The 21,092-nt window shown below is 42.6% G+C and overlaps 1 protein-coding gene across 11 annotated transcripts in view; it reads right to left on the reverse strand.

Annotated features, from left to right (window-relative positions):
- The window catches only part of sash1a (SAM and SH3 domain containing 1a), a 250,617-nt gene that overhangs the window by 20,178 nt on the left and 209,347 nt on the right, over positions 1 to 21,092 (reverse strand). For 9 of the 11 annotated variants that reach the window (XM_054747923.2, XM_015947238.3, XM_015947242.3 and 6 more), the window contains 6 exons: positions 13,137 to 13,187; positions 12,983 to 13,032; positions 6,458 to 6,498; positions 4,798 to 4,887; positions 4,600 to 4,712; positions 2,082 to 2,180 (listed from right to left, as the gene is read on the reverse strand). In XM_054747923.2, the coding sequence (XP_054603898.2) occupies positions 2,082 to 2,180; positions 4,600 to 4,712; positions 4,798 to 4,887; positions 6,458 to 6,498; positions 12,983 to 13,032; positions 13,137 to 13,187 (444 nt within the window). The remainder of the gene's footprint in view (positions 1 to 2,081; positions 2,181 to 4,599; positions 4,713 to 4,797; positions 4,888 to 6,457; positions 6,499 to 12,982; positions 13,033 to 13,136; positions 13,188 to 21,092) is intronic. The other 2 variants (XM_015947240.3, XM_015947239.3) reach the window with 1 other exon arrangement.

Raw genomic sequence — 21,092 nt, forward strand, 5'->3', positions numbered from 1 at the left:
ATGAGCTCACTGAATTGAGTTCTAGCAGGAAATGCTGATGGACATGATTTTATGAATATAGAGCTGTGGCAAGAAGTTTAGAGGAGGACACAAATATAAACCCATAAGTTGGCCGCTTTAGTTTTTATGATGGAACTTTTGGGAACACCAAAACGAAAAAGAATACAGAACAGTGAGGAGACGACTTTTGGAGGATGGCTTTGTGTCCAGAAGGGCAGCAAAGAAGCCACCTCGCGCCTCAGAACACAAGGAATAAAGAATGATTCCTAAGCATCCTCCCTTAGGAACTCCTCCCAACGACCTAAGATCTGTTTGGTGATGAACTGTGACTTTTCCTGGACGATGGAGCATTGCGACTTAAGGCTATAGTCAGAATTAAGTAGCTCAAGGATCAAAATACATTTTTGCCTCCATGGTTGGGAAATTCATAGACTTCAGTCTTGGCATTTCCAATATAATCGACCAATATTTGCATTAAAAAGTAATATCTGAAATTATCAGTTTGGGTTTTTACTCTTTCAATGACAACTTTTCCACATCATGCATATATTATACATTAGACCATTCAACTACATCTCACACTCAAAGTATCAAAATATGACAAATGTGAGGTAAAATTTGAGATATTTAAGCTAGTTTGGCTCAACTGGGCTAGCTTAAATTGAAGTAGCTGTCATTACTTTGCACAGATAAGGTTTAAATTTTAGGTATGAATCAAAGAAGAAATGTGACGTTAGTTACCTAAACTTATTTAGTTGTTTGTTTTTATGGAGGAGAGGGAGGTGGACGTTGTATATATTAGTACTGGATTGTATCAGCATCGGAAATAAAGAGCTAGACTGTAACAGTGTATCAGTAAAAATACAATATTAGACATTCCTCTTTCAGTCCTATTAAAATATGGTAGTTAATCTTCAAAAAGCAGATGAACAAAGAAAAAAATGACAAAATAAGAACTGATTATACATGAAATGAGCAGTCATCAGTCAGGACTTGGACCAGGCATCTGCTGACAGTACGCCAAGGTGAACTGGGTTCTGGGTTCATTTAAAAAATGCATGTAATTAATCTTTGGTAGAAACACCTTGCAACAAGGTGTAGGAACAGTAGACAGGCAACCATAGTTAAAAAGCAATATTTGTGTCATCCTTTAATCTTTGCCTGTGTATGGTCTATAATTCAAAGTTTCTCATCAGATGTAAACCGTCTGTAGGCTTAAGTTCAGCTGTCACATAACTTCATCAGAAAGTAAACAATCAAACCGAGAATGGTTAATGAGGAATTTGCAAAGCAGAGTTGAAAATAGCAACAATCCAGATATGTGGGAAGTTATGTGGGGATTTTTGTGTTTGGTTAAACTTGGCTCCGTAAAAAAAATAAGTGGGTCAGTTTCTGCACATGCAGCGACTCCCACATGAGTTCACAAAACAGAAAACTGCTCTAAAAACGGTTTTGCATTTTAATGAGATTAAAAACACACCAAGGTTGTCACCAAACACGACACGATTGTCGAAACTCCAACTCATGGCATCTGTGACTTTCCTCAGAGCCGGACTCTCCTGAAGGTAACCGGAGGAAATTCTCAACCGCTCTCTCCAAGGATCACAGCTGACAAAAATTACCGCCAACAAAACAAGCTACACAAGTCACGAATTATGACTATGTTGGGCTGAAATGTCCAACAAGATGCCTATGAGAGGACAACACTGATGAATAAAATATGGCTGCGAGCTCTTTTTGAGAGGCTGCCAATATGTGAAAGAAGAAAACTGAAGCATGCGACGGGCCACACTGTCAGAGGGAACACCGATTTAATTAAGCTGCTTGTGACATGGTGGAGAGAAATGCAGCTGCAAGGATGCGTTGTTGTTTAGCCTTTAATGCAGAGCAGAGAAAGATGGAACGAGAGGAAGTGAAGGTAAAGGCAGGGTTATTTTTAAAGGAGTAGGTGAAAATTGCAAATATAAACCCAAAAAACAATTGAAAAAAACATCAACAGGACATGTTTCTTGGCTAAATCAATCCTACTGGTGAGAGCATTAAGAGAGGTAGAGCAGGGAGAGGTTTGGGGGTGTACTTACGTTGCAGTTTGAGGACTGGTTTAGATTGGGTGAAGATCCGTCAGCCCACTCTGCAGTGTCAGAACTGCAGGACTGTTTGCTGCGCTCATACTCCTTCAGCTACACGGAGAAGAAAATTTTAGAGAGGCAGAGGGGACGAGGGGATGAGGGCGGGCCACCCACTCTCACCCAGAACACACTACTCTCTATACAGGTTTAACAGGGATTCAGGGACGGATGGTTGGATAGAAATCTGGAAATTTTGTGTTTAAGTAACTGGAAATTATTCATGCAATGAACTAAAAGTTCATTTTTTGCACAAATGTATGTTTTAATATGAAATCAGATGGCATGGAGACACAATGATCTGGAGATGTGGAGGTTATAAAATATGGCTGCGACTCCAGCTTGTTCTTTTCGTGTTAATACAGAATCAGTGTCTCAGTCAACGACACAGCTAAAGATGCTGCAACAACTCCACAATCATCATGAATTAACAAACAGTACAGTGAAAAAAAATCAATCATGAATGATGCAGATTTTGCTTCCACGCAGCCTGACCCTTTTGTAATATCCAACTGAATATTGATGACATTGGTCTATCCCTTGACTTTTGGACTAAATGGTTAATAGGTCAGGGTAAAATGACCCAAATGCCTTTGAAAATGTCCAAGTGCTTCACTAAGGCTGAAAAAGTACCAGAGACCAAAGAAAAACCATAGCAGCCCTTCAGAAAGTCTGAAGAACTACTGAACAAGAGATGATGGTTAGATCATATAATATCTGGCCAAAAGAAAAGTGGCCACCCAAAAAATTATCACACACTAATATTTCATTGGACCGCCTTTAGCTTTGATTACAGCACGCATTCGCTGTGGCGTTGTTTCTATAAGCTTCTGCCATGCCGCCAGATTTATTTCCATCCAGTGTTGCACTGATGTTTCACCAAGATCTCAATGGGGTTAAGGACTGGACTCTGTGGCCGATCCATGTGTGTGTGTCTCATGCTCCCTGAAACACTCTTTCACTAATTGAGTCCGATGAATCCTGGATTTGTCATCTTGGAAAATTCCCGTGCCATCAGGGAAGATGGAAAAACCTGGCCATTCAGTATATTCAGGTAGTCAGCTGACCTCATTCTTGGAGCACGTCCGGTTGCTGAACCTAGACCTGACCACCTGCAGCAAGCCCACATCATAGCACTGCCACCACAGGCTTGTACAGTAGGCACTAGGCATGATGGGTGCATCACTTCATCAGCCTCTCTTCTTACCCTGATGCACCCATCTGGACTCATCAGACCAGTAACGATGCAAGTTATAATGCATTATTAAAACAATCTCCTTAGATGTTTTCTCTGCTTGATGCATGCCGGTGAGCTGACCTTTCTCAAAACACACCAACATCTTTTCCACGACCATCAGATGTGTCTTTCCACATGGTTGTATAGAAATGAGAAGCAACCCATTGCACCAGTTGGGGTAAAATAACTTGTTGCAGCTAAAAGATGATCACCCATGCAGTAATTATCCAATAGGAGGATCGTCCAGGTGGTGACTTTTTTTTGGCCAGGCAGCGTACTCATCCTAATAATGATGTTTAAGAACTCCAGAAAACGAGGAGCTTAGAGCAATGGGAATTTCTTCTCAGGATGACAAGTTGCCTCGAGGACAGTGAGTTTTAACGGGATATTTTAGTGAAATGTTTAAGCTTATTATGTGGTGTATATGGTGTAATGTTTGGTTTTTAACCAAGCATTTATCTCGTTGACAGATCTAAGTGGAAATTTTGATTTTTAAACTTTTTTTTGACAGTTAAACACACAGACACACTTTACGATCCACTGTAGTAACTCACTAGATACAGAAAAGACAAACACAAAAATGAAAACAATCGTGACAACAGAAAAAAAGGTAATCAGGTTGACCAGACAGCTGAAATCAAGGCAGTACCCGATAAATAACGTGTAAATGCTGCTGGTAAGTCATGCTACCCAGCAGCAAGGCATTACAAATGATCACCAAAAAGCAAATGGAAAAAGAAGAGACAGAACGATCAATGGCATTGATTGGAAAACCAAAAGGAAAGTGGAGGAAAAAAGACAGAAAGCCAAATGATTATCCACCATGTCCAACTAGAGGAAACCCAAAATGCACCATGGCACCCCACCTTCCCAACAGTTAGGGCTATTTAGTAACCATCACCATCAACCTGGAGCTGACTAACACCCACACACAGTCCAAGAGCTCAAACCCTAACATTCAAACTCCTGAACCTCTGGGCACGCCGGACGCTCTGGAGTTTGTTCATTTGTGTGTGTGTAAAGAAGACAATGCAATGTTAAGGTTTGGGGCCTTATAGGGGTTAGTATGAGTGAGCTGGTTTAGTATGCCAGAGTAGTTAGACTATGAGGCGTAGGGAGGCTAGAATCAAATCCAGGAGGGGGGAAGGGATGGCAAGGTTAAGTAAGGTCACAGGCCGATGAAGTTGTTGAGGGAGGAGGTGGAGGGAGCGGAGAGGAAAAAGAAACGAGTCCTACCCGAGCCAGAGCTTCTTCTACGGTGATCATCTTCTCTTTCACCATCATCATCAGCTGGATCCGTTCCTCATCGCTCATGGTGATCTCACTGGCCACATAGCCAATGTCCTCTCCTGGTCACCCCAAAAGCAAAAGACTTAAACACGAGGCAGCGAATGCTCTGTAAGCTGGATCTGGAAAACTAAAAACCACACTAACCTTTGGACGACTGACGAACGACGGGTTTGTGCTGAGATTTGCGAAAATTCTGCCAGAAAGATTTGTTTTTCTTCTTATTGTCCCACTTGCCTGGAGGGGAAAAGGACGGTTTTGTTATGCAGTGAAACCCACAAATCTGATGTCCAACTGCACCGAAAACTACTAATTTACTCCTTTGTTTCCCTCACTGGAAAGCAACCGCAAAGGCAAAGCAATTAGACGTCCGCGATACTCAAAACAATGTGTCTATAAAAAACAGCAACATGTTTTAAAATCATTGACATTTCCAGAAGTGCAACCACAGGAAGAAGTGGGGCAGATATGATGAACAAAACCTCAATGTTTCAAATATCCACTTTAAAATGTTGGCTTTCTGATACAAACATGTTCTCCAAACTCTCGTGAGTTCAGTAAGAGGGTCATCCTGAAAGGGAAAACATTGATGTCTTTGATGCCCAGGTCTACACGCAAGATGTGTTTGGCTGTGAAACTATCTGGGAATCGGGTTCAGAACTGAATAGTTCTGAAAAGTTCAACCTTCTCGCTTTGGTGTTGATCTTTCTCTCTTATTCTGTTTTAAGGCACCCATCTTCCTGTCCTTCATCCAAACATTCCCATCTTCACAAGAGTGTCCCTTATCCCTCGTGTGTAAGGGGGCAGGTCTTCTGGTCAAGATTCTGCTATCCTAAAGACCCAAAGACTCTCTGAAAGGAAGATCAGGGGTTTCATTCACAAAGTTTGCATTAATTAGGTTCTCACTATGGATTAAACTCTTGTGATCAGGGGTAGACCGATATATCGGGCTGATATTTACCACGTTTTATACATCGGTATCCACTGATATTTGTCTTTAGTAATGCCAATTTAAAGTTAGGAGCATCCTCAGGCTACCTGGTGCTGTTGCAGAACTGAATTTAAATGTATTTTTACGAATAACATCTGCAAGAAATGCTCTAGCTTTATTTAGATGTCTGACTTTAACACTGAGCAGTGCACAAAGTTAAGATTTAACAGAGGTGAAAAACTGATTCAGCTTCAGAAATTTTGTGTATCAAACGATGTCATCAGTGACATTGTAACATGAAAATATGGTAGAAAACGTGTAGATATCGACCATGAAAATTGGCCCATAAAATTGGCAGTACATATCGGCTAACTGTGTCTCCTACATATTGGTATTGGCATAGAAAAACCAATGCTTTGGTCAAAAATTACTCAGATTACATTTTCAAAAGGATTGCGGATCGGAAGCCGGCAGCTACTTCAGGGACGCCTCTCCAGGGAGGTGTTTCAGGCATGTCCTGCCAGCAGGAGACCCCCTGGTCGACCCGGGACACGTTGGAGAAAGTGCATCTCCAAACTGGCCCAGGAACGACTTGGGGTCCTACCGGAGGAGCTGGTGGAGGTGGCCGGGGAGAGGACGGTCTGGAACTCCCTGGTTGGGATGCTGCCCCTGCAACCCGGACCCGGATAGGCGGAAGAAGACATGTTGGTACTGGCATAGAAAAACCCAATATCAGCCAGCCTCTTCTTGTAAATCACCATTTTTCTGTTGAAGTGAAAACGCTCTATGGTAGAGACATTGCTCTTTTGTCTGAACCCACCAGGATGCATCAGAAGGGATAAACTTGCAAAATACAAACTTCGTATCTCCATTTACCTCCAGATCCATCTTCAGAGCTGGACTTGTGCAGCGACATTCTAAAGTAAAAACACAAGAAAGAAAGAATTACATCAGCAAGAACACATTCATTAATTACCTTGTTTTTCTAAATCAAAAAATATATTAAACTACAAATAAGCACATGTTTACTGGGTTTTCTCCAAAACTGGTGATGCAGTTCTGCCTCGTGACCACTTGGTGTCAGTGGTGACACTTCAGAGATTGTAAACCAGGCTCCTGAGGCTTGAAAGGGAGAAGGTGGCAGGGCAGGATGCACAACTAATCTGTATGCTGAAGCTGGTTATAATACAAAACCCCCAAACAAGGGGAAGGACAACAACAAGACGGGAAAACTAGGTGAGCGTTAAAGGAAAGTATGGATTTAAGGAAATGCAGCAGGCAGGAGTGGGAAGCGGAGGGATCAAGACCACAGGGCGGACTCTGCCTGTTTATGTTTCCACTTCCATCCACAAAACAGTTACATAAAAAACAAGAAGAGAGGAGGGAATCTGAAGGGATAAAGACAGACATGGAAAATATTTGAGTGACTAAAAATCCAAACATGTGAATAAACTACAACTAACAGCACCCAATCAAAAAGTTCCGAGTGAGCAGCTGTGACAGAGATGAGAAACCAAATCTATTTCCGTCTGTATAAAAAACGGTGAAGTGTCGACGATTTGAGCCGTTGAGAACTTGGGTTCAGTTGTCTAAAAAAACCATTTTTGTCCAAGACAAGCGGACGTGTGCAGTTTTCTGTGCTCAACAAGCCACCTTCACACACCTATTATGATTAAATCTGCTTACACACGCAGCTGCTCAGCCATGAAGACAGACGGTAGAGAAAGTTTGAAACGGTCCACCAGATCCTAACAGCTACTCTTTTCCTCTGTGATGTAACTAAATGTGTGTGTGTGCGCACATGATTATGTGTGTGTTCAAACATGGCAGTCTTCTCATGGTGCAATGGGAAATCTCTTTCAGCCTAAAAAGTCTGGCTGCCATGGCAACATAATGAGATGCTAATTGAATGAAGGCCTGTATGGTTCGTCCCTGTGCTCATCCTCCCTCTCGGATAGGTTAGGGCCCAAGCAGTAGAAGCTTTTCTGTGACAGAATCCGCTCCCCCCTCTGACAACACCTTCTATAAATTAACCCCCAGTGGTCCACAAACTTGTGCACATTCATTCAAAGTACCTGCATGTTTCCCAAAGAGTTTGTCAGCTCAGTCTGTGTGTTGCTTGGCAACTTAATTGGTTTAACCTCAAGTCTTTGACGTGCTTTTCCACTTCATTCCTGCTCTTTGCACTTTTAGTTTTGAAAAGCTCTGGTGCTCCTGTTTTAGGAGGTAGAAATTAGCCAGAGGCAGAAACAGCAGACTTTAGCGTCTTGATCATTATTCACAGTATTTAGATGCCTCGCCTCTGTGGAGGAGGATTAGGGTCACTGAAAAAAAAAAAGAAAAGTTTTCCCCGGCCAGCCGAGACACGTAGTCCCTCCAGCATGTCTACCTTTGGGTCTCCTCCCAGTTGGACGGGCCTGGAAAACCTCACCAGGGAGGCATCAAAGAGGCAACCTGACCAGAAGCCCAAGCTACCTCAACATGGCTCCTCTTGATGTGGAGGAGTAGTGGATCTACTCCGAGCCCCTCCTGGATGATCAAGTTCTCACCCTCTCTCTAAAGGAGAGCCCAGACACTCTGGAGAAAAGTCAATTCAGCCACTTGTATCCGCAATATCATTATTTCAGTCACTACCCAAAACTCGTGACCATAGGTGAGGGTGGGAACGTAGACTGATTGGTGAATGAAGAGCTTCGCCTTCCACCTCAGCTCTCACTTCAACACGACAGACCGGTACAATGCCCTCATCACTGCAGACTCAGCACTATTGCCCTGTCAATCTATCGCTCCATCTTTCCCACGCTCATGAACAAGACCCCGAGATACTTAAAGTCCTCCACTTGAGGCAGTACCTCATTCCTGACCTGAAGAAGACAGTCTTCCTTTTTCCAACTGAAGACCATGGTCTCAGATTTAGAGGAGCTGATTCTCATCCCAGCTGCTTCCCACTCGGCTGCGAACTGCTCCAGCGAAAGCCGGAGATCACGTTCTGATGAAGCTAGTCTTTGGCTAGACATTGTTAAATCAGATGAAGTGACTTTTCACTTGAAACCATAAGAATATAATCATGTCTAGGAAGTACATTTTGCATTAATAATTGCATAATTTCCATTATATTACATAGAAAATTGATGTCTGATAACATTTAACCTCTCAAGGAGGAAAAGTGTAAGTCAGACTCATGAATAAGTTTTATTTGTGCTAAACCTTTAGCATTGGCGTTTTGGTGTCTAAAGGCACACCACCTGGAGCGGAGTGATCCACGGTGCACATGGACAAACAATAAAAGGTGACAGGGTGACAGTGGTGGTGTAAAACAGGAAGAATAAGGGGGGTGACCTCTTTGGGGGCTACTGGTTGCAAAGGTCAAAAAAAAAAAAAGAAAAGAAAAGGGCGAGTACTAGCTAATATAGCAGGAAAACAGAAAGCTATGCAAAAAAAAAAAACATCCAGAATTATGGTTTTCAGGCTGCTCAATGGGAGCTGCAACGCACAAGCTATAAATGCACAACAAGGTGCTTAACTACACCAGCATGCTGTTCACATGGCCCAGCATACAAACACATCTGACTGTTGCATAAACTGGGCTTCCAGTAGCACAACAACTTCTTAACGTGCCGTTCTCCTGCGGTCGCCTTAAAACCCAATAATCTGCTGTTTTGATCTCACGCCCGCGCACATGCATACTTATTCTGTTAACCTTCCTGGTAAACCAGCTACCCCCCCCCCCCCCCCCTTGCAACAATCCAATCCAATCAATCACATTCCTAAACAGGAAGACCTCAGCTTGAACCCCTGAACCTCCTGAGAGCTCTCTGTCATCAACGCTTGCATACCAGGCATAATGGGAGCTATGCCCATCTCGTGCCAACAATGGAGCTGCGAGGAGACATAAAGGGGTGGTCCAGCTGCTGGATGGAGGTCTGGGTAATCTTCTATTGTTCCGCTGAGAGGTGCTGATGGGGTATCTGTGCGTCAGCAAGCAGGCATGCCTTTTGTGGGGCTGTGAGGAATGTGTCCGAGGAATGGTTGGGGCTTGTCTATCCGTTGGCCTGCACATGATAAATCATCCTACCTGCAATCCATTCGCCACAATGGAAAACGGACAATGGGCAACAAAATAGAGAAGCGAGCTGGAGGGGGATTAGGGAGAGAGGGAGGATTTCTGCACAAATGATGAAAACCTGGAGGCAGCAGATGTCAGCGATGCTAACCTCAGACATAAAGAACACTTTAAACAGTGTTCATTACATACAGTAGCTAGTCACATGAAAGAGAAATTGTTTTTTTTTTTGTAGGAAGACTGCAAATCAGCAGAAGTCTGCATGTTACTTAATAATAAGTATCTGACATAAGGAGCAGGCAGAATATTGTATAGTTAGGATCTATTTGAGGGCCTCTCTTAAACAGCAGAGATACGTCATTTAAAAAAATCTGGCATCTGGCTCCCATCATCCTCAACTTTTGCCTGTGCAACATATACAGCCATGGGAAAAGAGATCATGTCTATGGTATGCACTTCCTCTGCAGCAGATGAACATGACAATTCCACAGGGGGTCACGCACGGGTGATGAGCAGAATGAAATAGGAAGGGAAAATAAAAACAAAGCCATTCCTCAGTGTTGTTTGCACACGGCCAAAGCATCTTTCAGTGAGATGAGGGAGTACAAAACCGTAATGTAAAAGGATTTAATGTGTGTGGTCAAAAGGCAGCCATTTTCCTAAATTTGTCTAACACAGCAACAACGTGTCATGGTTATGTAGAGAAATGCAATGCACATTAAATAGAGTGATGTGCATAAAACATGAGAAATCCCCAACTTTTGCAGAACAGGAACCTTTGGAAAGGAACTCCACCCATGCCCTGCTCCATCCTGCTCTTTCGATCATGTTCCTTTGCTGTAATCTTCTGGCCATCACCCTCATTGTCTCCCCCTTCTATGCTGCAGGACACAAAGCCAGGAAGGAAATACAGAGGGGCCAGAGAGCACAGAATGGCTGCTGAACTGAGTGGGTCAGCCTGAGGAAACCGTTGTTGGTTTCCTTTAACCTCAGCAGGGATGTTGCCAAGAGAGCTTAGATGACCAGCTAAGTCATAACTGTGAATGCTGATGGGGTAGATAACCTCACACACTTCAAAATGTCCATCTTCAAGGGATTTTAGAGGCCATTTCCTTTGTGTTCTTGGGAAAAGATTGATAAATAATTGCCTACCTGTCATAGATTGCTTCCTGGTCGGCCTTAATCTAGAGAAACAAGGTCCTTTGGGATTGATGCAATAATAGAAAGTCCAAGCACCGCAAAGACCAAAGTGTATAAGTACCCTTTAAAAACAGCTTTAATCATTCAAACAGAAGCCACTGGTGGTGTGAAGCTTCACAAAATACTTTTCAAAGAGCTGCTATGGCAATATGGAGATAGAGGCTTGTAAGAAGACGGTAGCACACTTTGGTCTTGCTGCCCTGATACCAGCCATTCTCTCATCAATCCTGTAGAAGTAAAACTCTTGATGGAGACAATTCAAAAAGCCATCTATATTGAGTAAAAAATAAATGATTTATAATGGTTACACACAAATACCAGAGCCAGCGCTTGGTCTGCATTGCCGGCAGTAAGCCGGACTTGTTTCCAGTGAGAGTTGGGTTATTATGGACAGGCGTTGTTCCGGTCCATTGTGGTGAAGAGAGAGTTGAGTCTGAGAACAAAGCTCTCGATTTACCGGTCAGTCTACATTCCGAGCCTCACCAATGGTCACAAGTTTGGGTAGCGACCTAAAGAACGGGATTGGTCATACAAGTGGATGAAATGAATTTTCTCCACAGGGCGTCTGGGCTCACCCTTAGAGATAGGGTGAGAAGCTCGGTAATCCAGGTGGGGCTCGGGGTAGATCCGCTTCTCCTCCACATCAAGAGGAGCCAGTTGAGGTGGCTTTAGCATCTGGTTAGGATGCCTCCTGGACGCCTCCCTGGTGAGGTTTTTCTGGCACTTCTAATCGGGAGGAGACCCAAAAGGAGACCCAGGACACACTGGAGGGACTATGTTTCTCAGTTGGCCAGGAAACATCTTGGGATTTCCCTGGAGGAGCTGACCCAGGTTAGGGAGATGGAAGTCTGGGCCTCTCTGCTTAGGCTGCTGCCCCTGTGACCCTACTCCACATAAGCAGATGAAAAGGGCATGGATGGATGGGTTACACAGGAAGACACTTCTAACTGATTGAAGCTTAATATTCATTATGCACTAACAGAGTTCTAGGTGGCATTTGTTCGGCTAAACGCTTGAAGAAAAAAAACCCACAACAAAGCAGCCAATGTAGAGTGAATCTTGAACCAGACTGCATTAAGATTTGGTTGATTCAATTATATTCTGACTGATTTGATTTGGACCATGTTGGGGAACTAAAGTCTGACCTGATTGAATTTCAACATCAAGACTTGAGCCAATATATTCTGGTGGATCATTGACCGCCTGTTACATTGTTATTGTAAGAGTAGAAACATGTTGTAATTCAGTGAAGACTAGAAACTAACAAATATATTGTTGTACATTATTTATGAAAACCACACTTATTTACCAATAATGCATTGGTAAAATGGATGCATTTTAATTCAAAAGGACAAGCATACTAAGACCCTGTTCCCACCAAGCCAGGGATCACACAAATGGAAGAAAGTGGCACCAAAAACAATTCTTTCAAAAACTCAGACCAAAGTGGAGATTTGCAAATTCTCTGTTATCAACATTTGCTTGTGGACAAACAGGGTTTTAAGATTCCATGTCTAAGGTCTTCTTTTCAGCCAAGACGCCAAAGATTTGGGGAACTACTGCCACCTACAGGCTTGGCATTGCCAATGAATGTGCTTCACAACACAGTATATAGGCGGTGAGGTGGTGTGGACACAAGTTTTTTTTCCCTAGATGGGTGGAGGAGGATTTATTTGGTTTTACAGAAACTCGGCCATGTGTGTACACGGTCTGTAAAATTTCTGTCCTTTTGGAACAAACTAAGACAAAATGTGCCTGTCTGAGTAAATCAGTGTTTCCCTCCTTGATGAGTCAATCTTTAACCATCATCTGTTGTTAGCCTGTCATCCGCTGTAAGACAGCACAACACTGCAAACATCCACAGAAGTTATCCATCAGAAGAGACGTCTATCCCCCAGCAGCGAGGTCAGACCTCTCCAAAAAACGTCTAACCATCATTCAACATGATATTCCTGCTGGTTTGTGTATTTGTGTTTTTGCTTGTATCCATGTGTTGCTGTGAACCTGCAGAATATCTAAATGTGATTTATGATCTTTTTGTGCAAAGGTATACAGGTTGATGTAATCCAGAAACAAGCCGCACACATTTCCAACTGAAGGCACCGGTTACAGCTACATAGTTAAATATTAAAACATACTTTCTGTCTGTTTCTGGAGTAGACACCTCGCTGCTGAAGCCCAAGGATTCCTGAGGATAAAGACATAGGGCATGTGTTAGGCTGACATTTTCACCAGATGCCAAGTACAAATTATAATACAAGTCAGTGTTTGGGGCATGTAACAACTGCCTACCTGGATCTCATTGCGAAGCTGCAAAGAGGTAGTGCTTGGATCCTGTTTTTCCTGGAAAACAGAACAAACGAGAAGAAAAAGGTCAAAAAGTCACTGATAAATATTAATCACTCAATATTTCTGAGGAAGGCAAACTTTGAGCACATATAAGCAGAGAAAACTAGCTTTGTATGGTGGAAAAAAGAAGAAAAAGTAAAGAACAGAGGAGTAAGAGCGGATTGGATGATTTACAGTTCCCTCATGAGGGAACAACGTTCTTTGTTACGGTTCAGACGCACCTGCACACCTGTGAAAACAAACAAGCATCTGTGTGCAGTGCACACATTTTTACAGTAGTTGAGTTGAGACTTGATTTAGGTAGCAAAGACCGCTGCACTTATTTTACATATCTCTCCGCAACAGTGATGCCAGTAACACGTTACTTAATAGCACGTCACTCTAATATGACCACTTTTTTGTAACGACTGATCTAATGTGTTACGATTTCCATAACAGTAATCAAATAAAAATTTCTTGTCCAAGCCACTGTTTTACATTTTTACCATTTTAGTGATTTTCTTAAGCAGGGTGCATGTAGCCGATATGAGCACGCATACTAAATCCAGGAAAAGCAGTGTACTACCTTACTGAACAAGCAAACGGCACCGCCGTCCCATTCCTTGGAAAGGAACACTCTAGTGATGTGTCGGTCGCGAACAAACCGGCTCTAAGAGCCGGCTCTTTGAAGTGGACGATAGGAGCCGGCTCGTCATTGGCAGCCGTCGTCACCCCTCCCCCCTAGCTTCGGTGAAAGCTATAGACGATTGGTCAACATGTGTAACTGTGTGTCCAGACTGTCCACACACAGAGCAGTAGGGGCGGGGAAGAGGGAGGATCAGACTCAGACACACAGCAGAGCACGTGCGGGCGGAGGGAGACGAGAGGGAATGAGAAGGAGGAAAAAGGCGAGCTAGAGAGAGGAGAGTGCAACGAAGACGGTGAGAAAATGAGCGACAGCAGTCGGAAAGTTATGATTTCTTAAAGTGTTCAGTTATTAAATCCATATAAATGATAAACATTTGATATATAGAATTTTTTTACATTGGTAAATCATTTTACATATAGTTTTGCATTGTTTTGGTTTTAAATGTACTCTACCCAACAGAAAATCTGAGGAGCCACTTGGGAGCCGAGCCAAAAGAACCGGCTCTCTAAAAAGAGCTGGAATTCCCATCACTAGAACACTCACTCATGGTGCAAAAATAACACATTATGAACACTGAACAAGAGACCAACACAACGCTGGTAATAAAACCCCAGCAAAACACACCAAAATTGAACAAGCAACTGGACACATGGCTACCCACAATGCACCTTGCCTGCTTGCTCCACAGAGGGTGGGTTCACTACAATATATTTGTTTTTTCCCTGCGTCTTAGGAATGCCGACATGTATGTGGCAGGTTTTTATGTTAAGTGAAGTCAAGAGAGACTGTCTTTAATTTATTTTTATTCAAATGTGAATTTCTGTCAGGAAATAAGCTTTAGCTGCTGAAATGAACTAATAAAATAACTCATAATCCAAGTTAGTTTGTAAATAAAGTAATGAGTAAAGTAACCAAGTTACTTTTGGAAAGAGTAACACGTAATCATTAATCAGATACTATTTCAAGGTAACTGTGGTAATATTGGGTCATGTTTGGTAAATCTTGAATAAAAACAGACACCAGCACACTGCAGTGGCCTTTAGGTCAACTTTCTCCTCGAGTCAAACACCTGCTGATTAGACAACCGCGTTATACTTTTATTTATTTATTTATTTTTTTACATGGTACAGTTCATAATAGAGGCTAAAGATATCTCAGTTAATTTATTAATAAAGTTAAAAGGATGTCTTTAGGGATATTTAGGGGCCGTAATAAATGACACATTTTTAATGACTATCAACCTAAAAGAAAACACGATATTTTCTCAAATCCAAATACTTTCAAATTACAATAAAATTGTAATGATTTCCCAGACTACTACTTTTGACACCACGGTCAATGTTCCTTAACGAGCACTTTTAAAAAATACTGTCATGTTTCAATAAATGCAAGACACTGGTTACGTAACACGTTGAAACGCCTAAAAACACGAGTCTGAGGAATATGTGACACAAAGGGTTCTTCAGGAGATATTTTAAACACAACCCTTTGAAATTAGCGACAAATAAACACTGCTTCATAGGGTGGAGGTAACATACAGATTTTATGTTGCAGACTGTGAATTTTAGAGTCAAAAACATGCGTTTAGAAACTAGCTGACATGACCTACCTGTGTGCTTTTGAACAAAGAGATAAGAACTCCCACAACCTTTTGGTCTTTGTCATTAAGGTGCAGCTAACAGACAGGGTTGTTAGTTTGCTTAAGTGTAACAGTTTTAAAATGCACACAAGACTAAGGCCTAAAGGTTAACTTTAGGTCAACGTACCTAATTAAACCCATAAGAGATGTGTGACGTCTACGTCTGTGTGGATGGTGAAAGAAGAAAATCACATGAAAGTTAGACCTTTGACATTAAAGTTGCCATTCTAGATCTTTTTGACCACTTTTGAGGAACCTCGTTTTTGTGATTTTTCTTTAGGAACCAATCGAAAGAGAAACCCAAGACAAGTTCTTCTTTCTGTCTGACAACTTTAGTAACAAAAATAAAATTACGGGAGATGAGCCAAGATCCAACACAAGAAGTTGGCTAATTCATGTGTGAAAATTTCCCAAAGTCAACGTCGGGAATTTCTTAAATTTTAGAGGAATTTGTGCCTACCTCTTGGAAGTTGGAGTGGTTTGTTGTCTGATCATGTTACCAGAAATAAAACATGTTTAAAATAACAACAGATAGTTTTTTAAACTTTAAGCTAGAGCTTTAATGTTGATCTCAGTGATTGTTCAGTTAGAAACTCGACCAGTTTTATATTTGACACCACTCTGCAGCCCTCTGCTGACCAAAAACTGCCCTTGATAGTTTTGTGGAGCGGGTAGGTGTTCTAGTGGGAGCTTCTTACCTTCTTTACGGCTGTTAGCTGTAATGCTAGCAGTTGGCATTTTCAGTTTGCTGATCGTCAATAAAAAGCACAAGAAGAATAAAAATAAGAATTTATATTTTTCTGTTGTTGGAGGAAACTAAAGGAGGCTACAAAATCATGGACTGATGGTGACCTGGCTTTGTTGCTATGGACTTGTAAGTAAGAATATTTTTGTCCAACAGTGCTGATATTTTAACTTCGTGGTGTTTTTTTAGTATTAGTTGGCTCGTGTTAGTGCTAGCTCATTGTTAGCGCTAGCTAACGCAGGGTTGTTGACTAGAGTTTTAACTCCGCTTTCAACCAGTAGGGTGGAGGAGCAGGAAGCTGCTCTGTTAGTTTAACAAAAGTAATGACATGAGCCAAGTAGTGGTAGAGCAGTGACGTAGTTGAAAACATTTAAGTGAGCCTTCTGTTGGCAGCAAACTGTAGGAATGTAGTTTCCTGAAACATTGAACAAGAATAGGAAATGAGTTGTTTTTGGAGAAACTTGCCTCATTCACCTTCTCCACAACCATACACTAAATTCAAAATCAGAGGAAGCTGAATGCAGAGGAATTCTTCAAGCAATTTAGTCATACTTCCTTAATTTTGAAATATTTGTTTCCACATGGTCACCCTCATATGAAGGGAATTAGTCAAGGGTGACCTAACCTCTTTTTAAGAGCTATTTAAGAGCCTGGAGTTAAATGACAAGTAGTTTTGAAGTGCTGAGATGGCAGAAAGGCTTCAAATTAGCCTCAACCCCACAATCAGGATCACAGTAATCACCAGCAGACAGACTAAAGATGTTAGTCTGCACGGCTGACGACAACTTCAGCTCTGTAAGTCCCACAAGCCGTCTGTCCATGTGTCTGTTACTGTGATCACGCAAACAACCGGAGGTTTTCATGAGATAAGTCATTTAAAGTTGGAAGAGGCTTTAGACAGATTGTCCATCACAGGGAATACGAGGATTCCCGTAAGTCAGAAGGCAGGTATCCGTCATAAAAGCCTCTTAATTAGCTTGCCAGGCTGAAAAGAAAATCTGGGACACAAGTGTTTGCCTTTTTCTTTTAAAAGAGACAAAGAGAGACCACATCCATCCTTTATACAAGCACAGCTTTAGTGTTTAAACAACAGCACCGTGCAGACTCCATTGCGTACCCACATGAAGAGGAAGACTTTGAACGTTCACGCACAGCCACAAACACTTTCACAAAGGTAGCCGCAAACTGGTTTTGCTATCAGATCCTCTTTCTTTGATGGCTTCTCTGGCCTGTAGAGACAGATGGAGATGTGCTGGTCTAACTGGTGAAAAGGTTTGGGCATTGTGCCATTTAAAAAAAAAAGGTTTTCCACCTTTTCTTCCAGCAAACACACAAAAAACACACAAAAACACCAGATCAGGCACGAACCACAGACATAAACAGACGCAGGAGCGCCCACACACATGCAAACAGTTCGCCTCCACTTTCGCAGGCATGAGCTCCTAAAATACACAAAGCAGCCTTCTGTTTCTCCTACTCATCCCCGGTTTTCCTGCGTTTCCCATCGATGCCATCTCTGGCATGACAAGGAAGTGGGTGAGATGATGAATAACAACAAAAATCCTACACCCTGTCCTCGTTTCATGGCAGACTTGCGAGGCGCGATTGTAGCTACAGAGATTTGACACGTTTGGTAGCATGTAAGACGTGCTTTGCCAGTGTGGGAAAAAAAAATGGCAGGGAGAAGTTGCCAGTGAAACTGGCACCGTTTCTCAAACGGAATATCAGATCAATATGTTCTGAAGGGGAGTCTATGTGAGCACAAAGCTCAGATCTCGGAGCCCACTCCCAAAGGGGGCATGCTATCCTTTACATGAACTCACCAGCAGCGTCTTGTGACACACACTGCCCTACTTACTCAAAACTGGCATGTGCGTGTGTGTGTGTGTGTGTGTGTTTTCCCGCCAGATGGCCACGGGGGCTATTTCTGCACAGCTCAGTTTGTGTGCATTATTTCTTCCAACTGCTTAAGCGTGACTGAGTTCAGTTAAAAAGAAAGAGAGCAAAGGGAGAGCTTCGGCTAATGAGGATCACAATGTCAGCTAACAGGGGGCACACACACACACTCTTCTAAACACTCCTTAATGTGGGCAGCAATTACACACACACACACACACACACCTCGATGCTGTTATAGTATGAACAACAGGATGAGATGGAGTTTGTTACATGAAGTCACTGCTAACCTGAGAGGCATGTGGAGGTGAATGAAGCTTTGCAGAGAGGTGGTTTTAGTGGAGGAACTCCAGCTGGGGTGGTTGGGTGGATCTGGGTGGGCGAGCTAAGACGCGTAGGAATGTGAATGTGGATGGACGGGACGGGCACTAAACAGACGGCCGTTAGCGGTGGAACCGGTATGCAACAGCGCACGCCTGCAGAGCCAGATCTTTTGGAAAGATTTACAAACACGTACTCGACTCTGAATGCATCGTTGCACAAAAACAGGATATGCATGTTCGTTCTCCGACAACCCGCTTTTTCAGCTGAGACCGGCTGCAAGAGTAAATGCATCTTCAGTGTGTGAAAAGAAAAACAAGTCCTTCACGAGAGAGCTTTTCTAAGCCATGAGGATCGTTATTTTGTTACTTCAAAACTAATACCAAAGTTATTACAAATTCCAATGACAGAGTCCAACACTGACAAATAAATCAAGAAATTCTATTGCAAATATGCCGCATGCTTTCCACAAAGGTTATGCCAACAAGGGAGCGCTGCCAACATCTGCTGGAAATAATCTTACAGCCACAAAGACAGCTGTCTGCGAAAGTTGAATTTCTTCAACCACGAGGACAAGTAAGCAGCAGAGATGACTTGTACTGTAGCTTTAACTCGTCTGAACTAACCAACCACGCGGGCATTTAGCGCATAAGCCACACTCGTCCTGGTACCATGACAAAACACAACAAGCCTGTGCTCGAGACCTCTCAACTCTCAGGCTACTCAGCTAGAACTCAATCACAAAGAATCCCTGAAGCTAGCAGGTTACTCAGACACAAAGGATGAATTAAAACAGTTTCTATTAGCATTGAGTAATTTGAGGATTGTTTCATCAAAGAGATTAATCTCATGGGTGTCCTTGTTTACCCAGCATCTTAAATCCCCTCAGAGAATCTGTGGCAACAGCTAATTACATTGTGTTAAAGGTTTTTCCAGATAACCACAAATTCCTAAAATAACTGTCCTCATTTATATCTGATGTGCTTCATCTGTTCCATCACTGCGGATAGACAGACACGCCGTTTTTCTGCACTGGCTGTGAACGATAACTCACCCCAACTAAAGGAGTCACTGCTCGCTGAAGGGACATCCCTCATCTGGTCTGTTATATACGTCATGTTTTGGCATTTTTTCACCCCAGCAGAAACTACAGTAGCACAGACATTGAGCGGAGTGATTCAGAGGCTTCAAAAGGCAAGTTCAACCAAAAGAGTTGGGCTTCTGTACAGCTTGAACGACCTCGGTTTGAAGAACAGAGTGAACAGTTCTACACTGACTGACAAGCTAACAAACTCGCTGTTTTAACTAGAATTTCTGGTTTTAGGTTGACACTCGTTTTCTTGCAGTTGCAGAAGAAATATGCAAAGCAACCCACCAAAAAGTTGCTCTCTCATGTTGCTGGCATAGTTTGATATTGCTTACCTCTAAACGTTGTACTAAATTCAAGTGATGAAATAGTACGATAACACATCGTTCTTTTGCAACACCACCAAAAAGTAACTGATAATAATTGTATGATTTCAGACTGTTCTGACAGAATCTGTCATGGTATTTCTGCAGGAAGTACCCCAGGCTGAACAGGACGTGCTACAGCTAGCTGTTGCTACTAGCACCTGCATATAACAATATAATTAAAGGTGCATTATGTAGAAATGAAGTAAAAATGACATCCTGTGGTAAAATTTGCACTGCAGTCACTAACTCTGGAGCTTTTTGCCAGCCGTTGTGAAATTACACTTGTCAGCTCTGCAGCATTAGCTAGCAGGAGCCACGGCAACCCCAAACTCACAGATGGTAAACAGCAGTTACGTCTCTCCAGAGGAGAAAAGCTGACACTCCCCACAGCCAGCAGGATATAAAATGTTTCAGTATAACGTTCCTTCCAAAATGACTGAAACATTAAACCCTTTTGGAATTTTCTCACTGTAAAATTCTCACTATATTCTTACAAGCTACACTAGGGCTGGGCAATGCATCTAAAATTTATTGTTATCGAAATTTCTTAAACTTATCGGGATCATTTTTCCCATGTCAATTAATTTGATAGTAAAAAAAAAGAAAAGATTTGTGTAGGTTAGCAACATTCATGAAGCTGTATTATGAAAAAACATAAGACATGTGACAGCCCCATCTAGTGGACAACTTGTTTCCACGCATACCTGTAGTTATCGTCCATTTATCGTTATCGAGGAGGAATCCTCAATATATTGTGATATTCCAGGAGGGGGAGGACCCAACCTTACCTGGATGTCCTATGTCTTATATATTCTGGAAGTTGTGCAAATGCAGGGATGGGCGTAGATATTCTGCTGGGGTGGGGCTGGGTTGGTGCCCTCGGACTCCGTGAGGCTCTGCAATGCTGCTGCTTTGGGCCCTGGCAGGATGGGCTGGGGTCTCCATGCCCTGGGTGGCATTTTGACAACAGAGGTGCCAATTGGGGCCAGTGGGGGAGCTGGCTCCCTGGAGGGCTAAGCCCAACCAGCCATTCCTCCACATCCCCACACATTTCTCTCCTCCTGCTCCCTCACATCATCACACAAACATACACATAGGACCTTGGGGGGTGGACAAGTCAGGGGGTGCGGGTATGGACCCCATTTCCGTATTCCTGTGGCAACCTGCCCCCCAATTTTATCTGCACCTTAAACGCTTCCACCAACGACATTCCAC

This window comes from Nothobranchius furzeri, chromosome 2, assembly GCF_043380555.1.
Source record: "Nothobranchius furzeri strain GRZ-AD chromosome 2, NfurGRZ-RIMD1, whole genome shotgun sequence".
Taxonomy (NCBI): domain Eukaryota; kingdom Metazoa; phylum Chordata; class Actinopteri; order Cyprinodontiformes; family Nothobranchiidae; genus Nothobranchius; species Nothobranchius furzeri.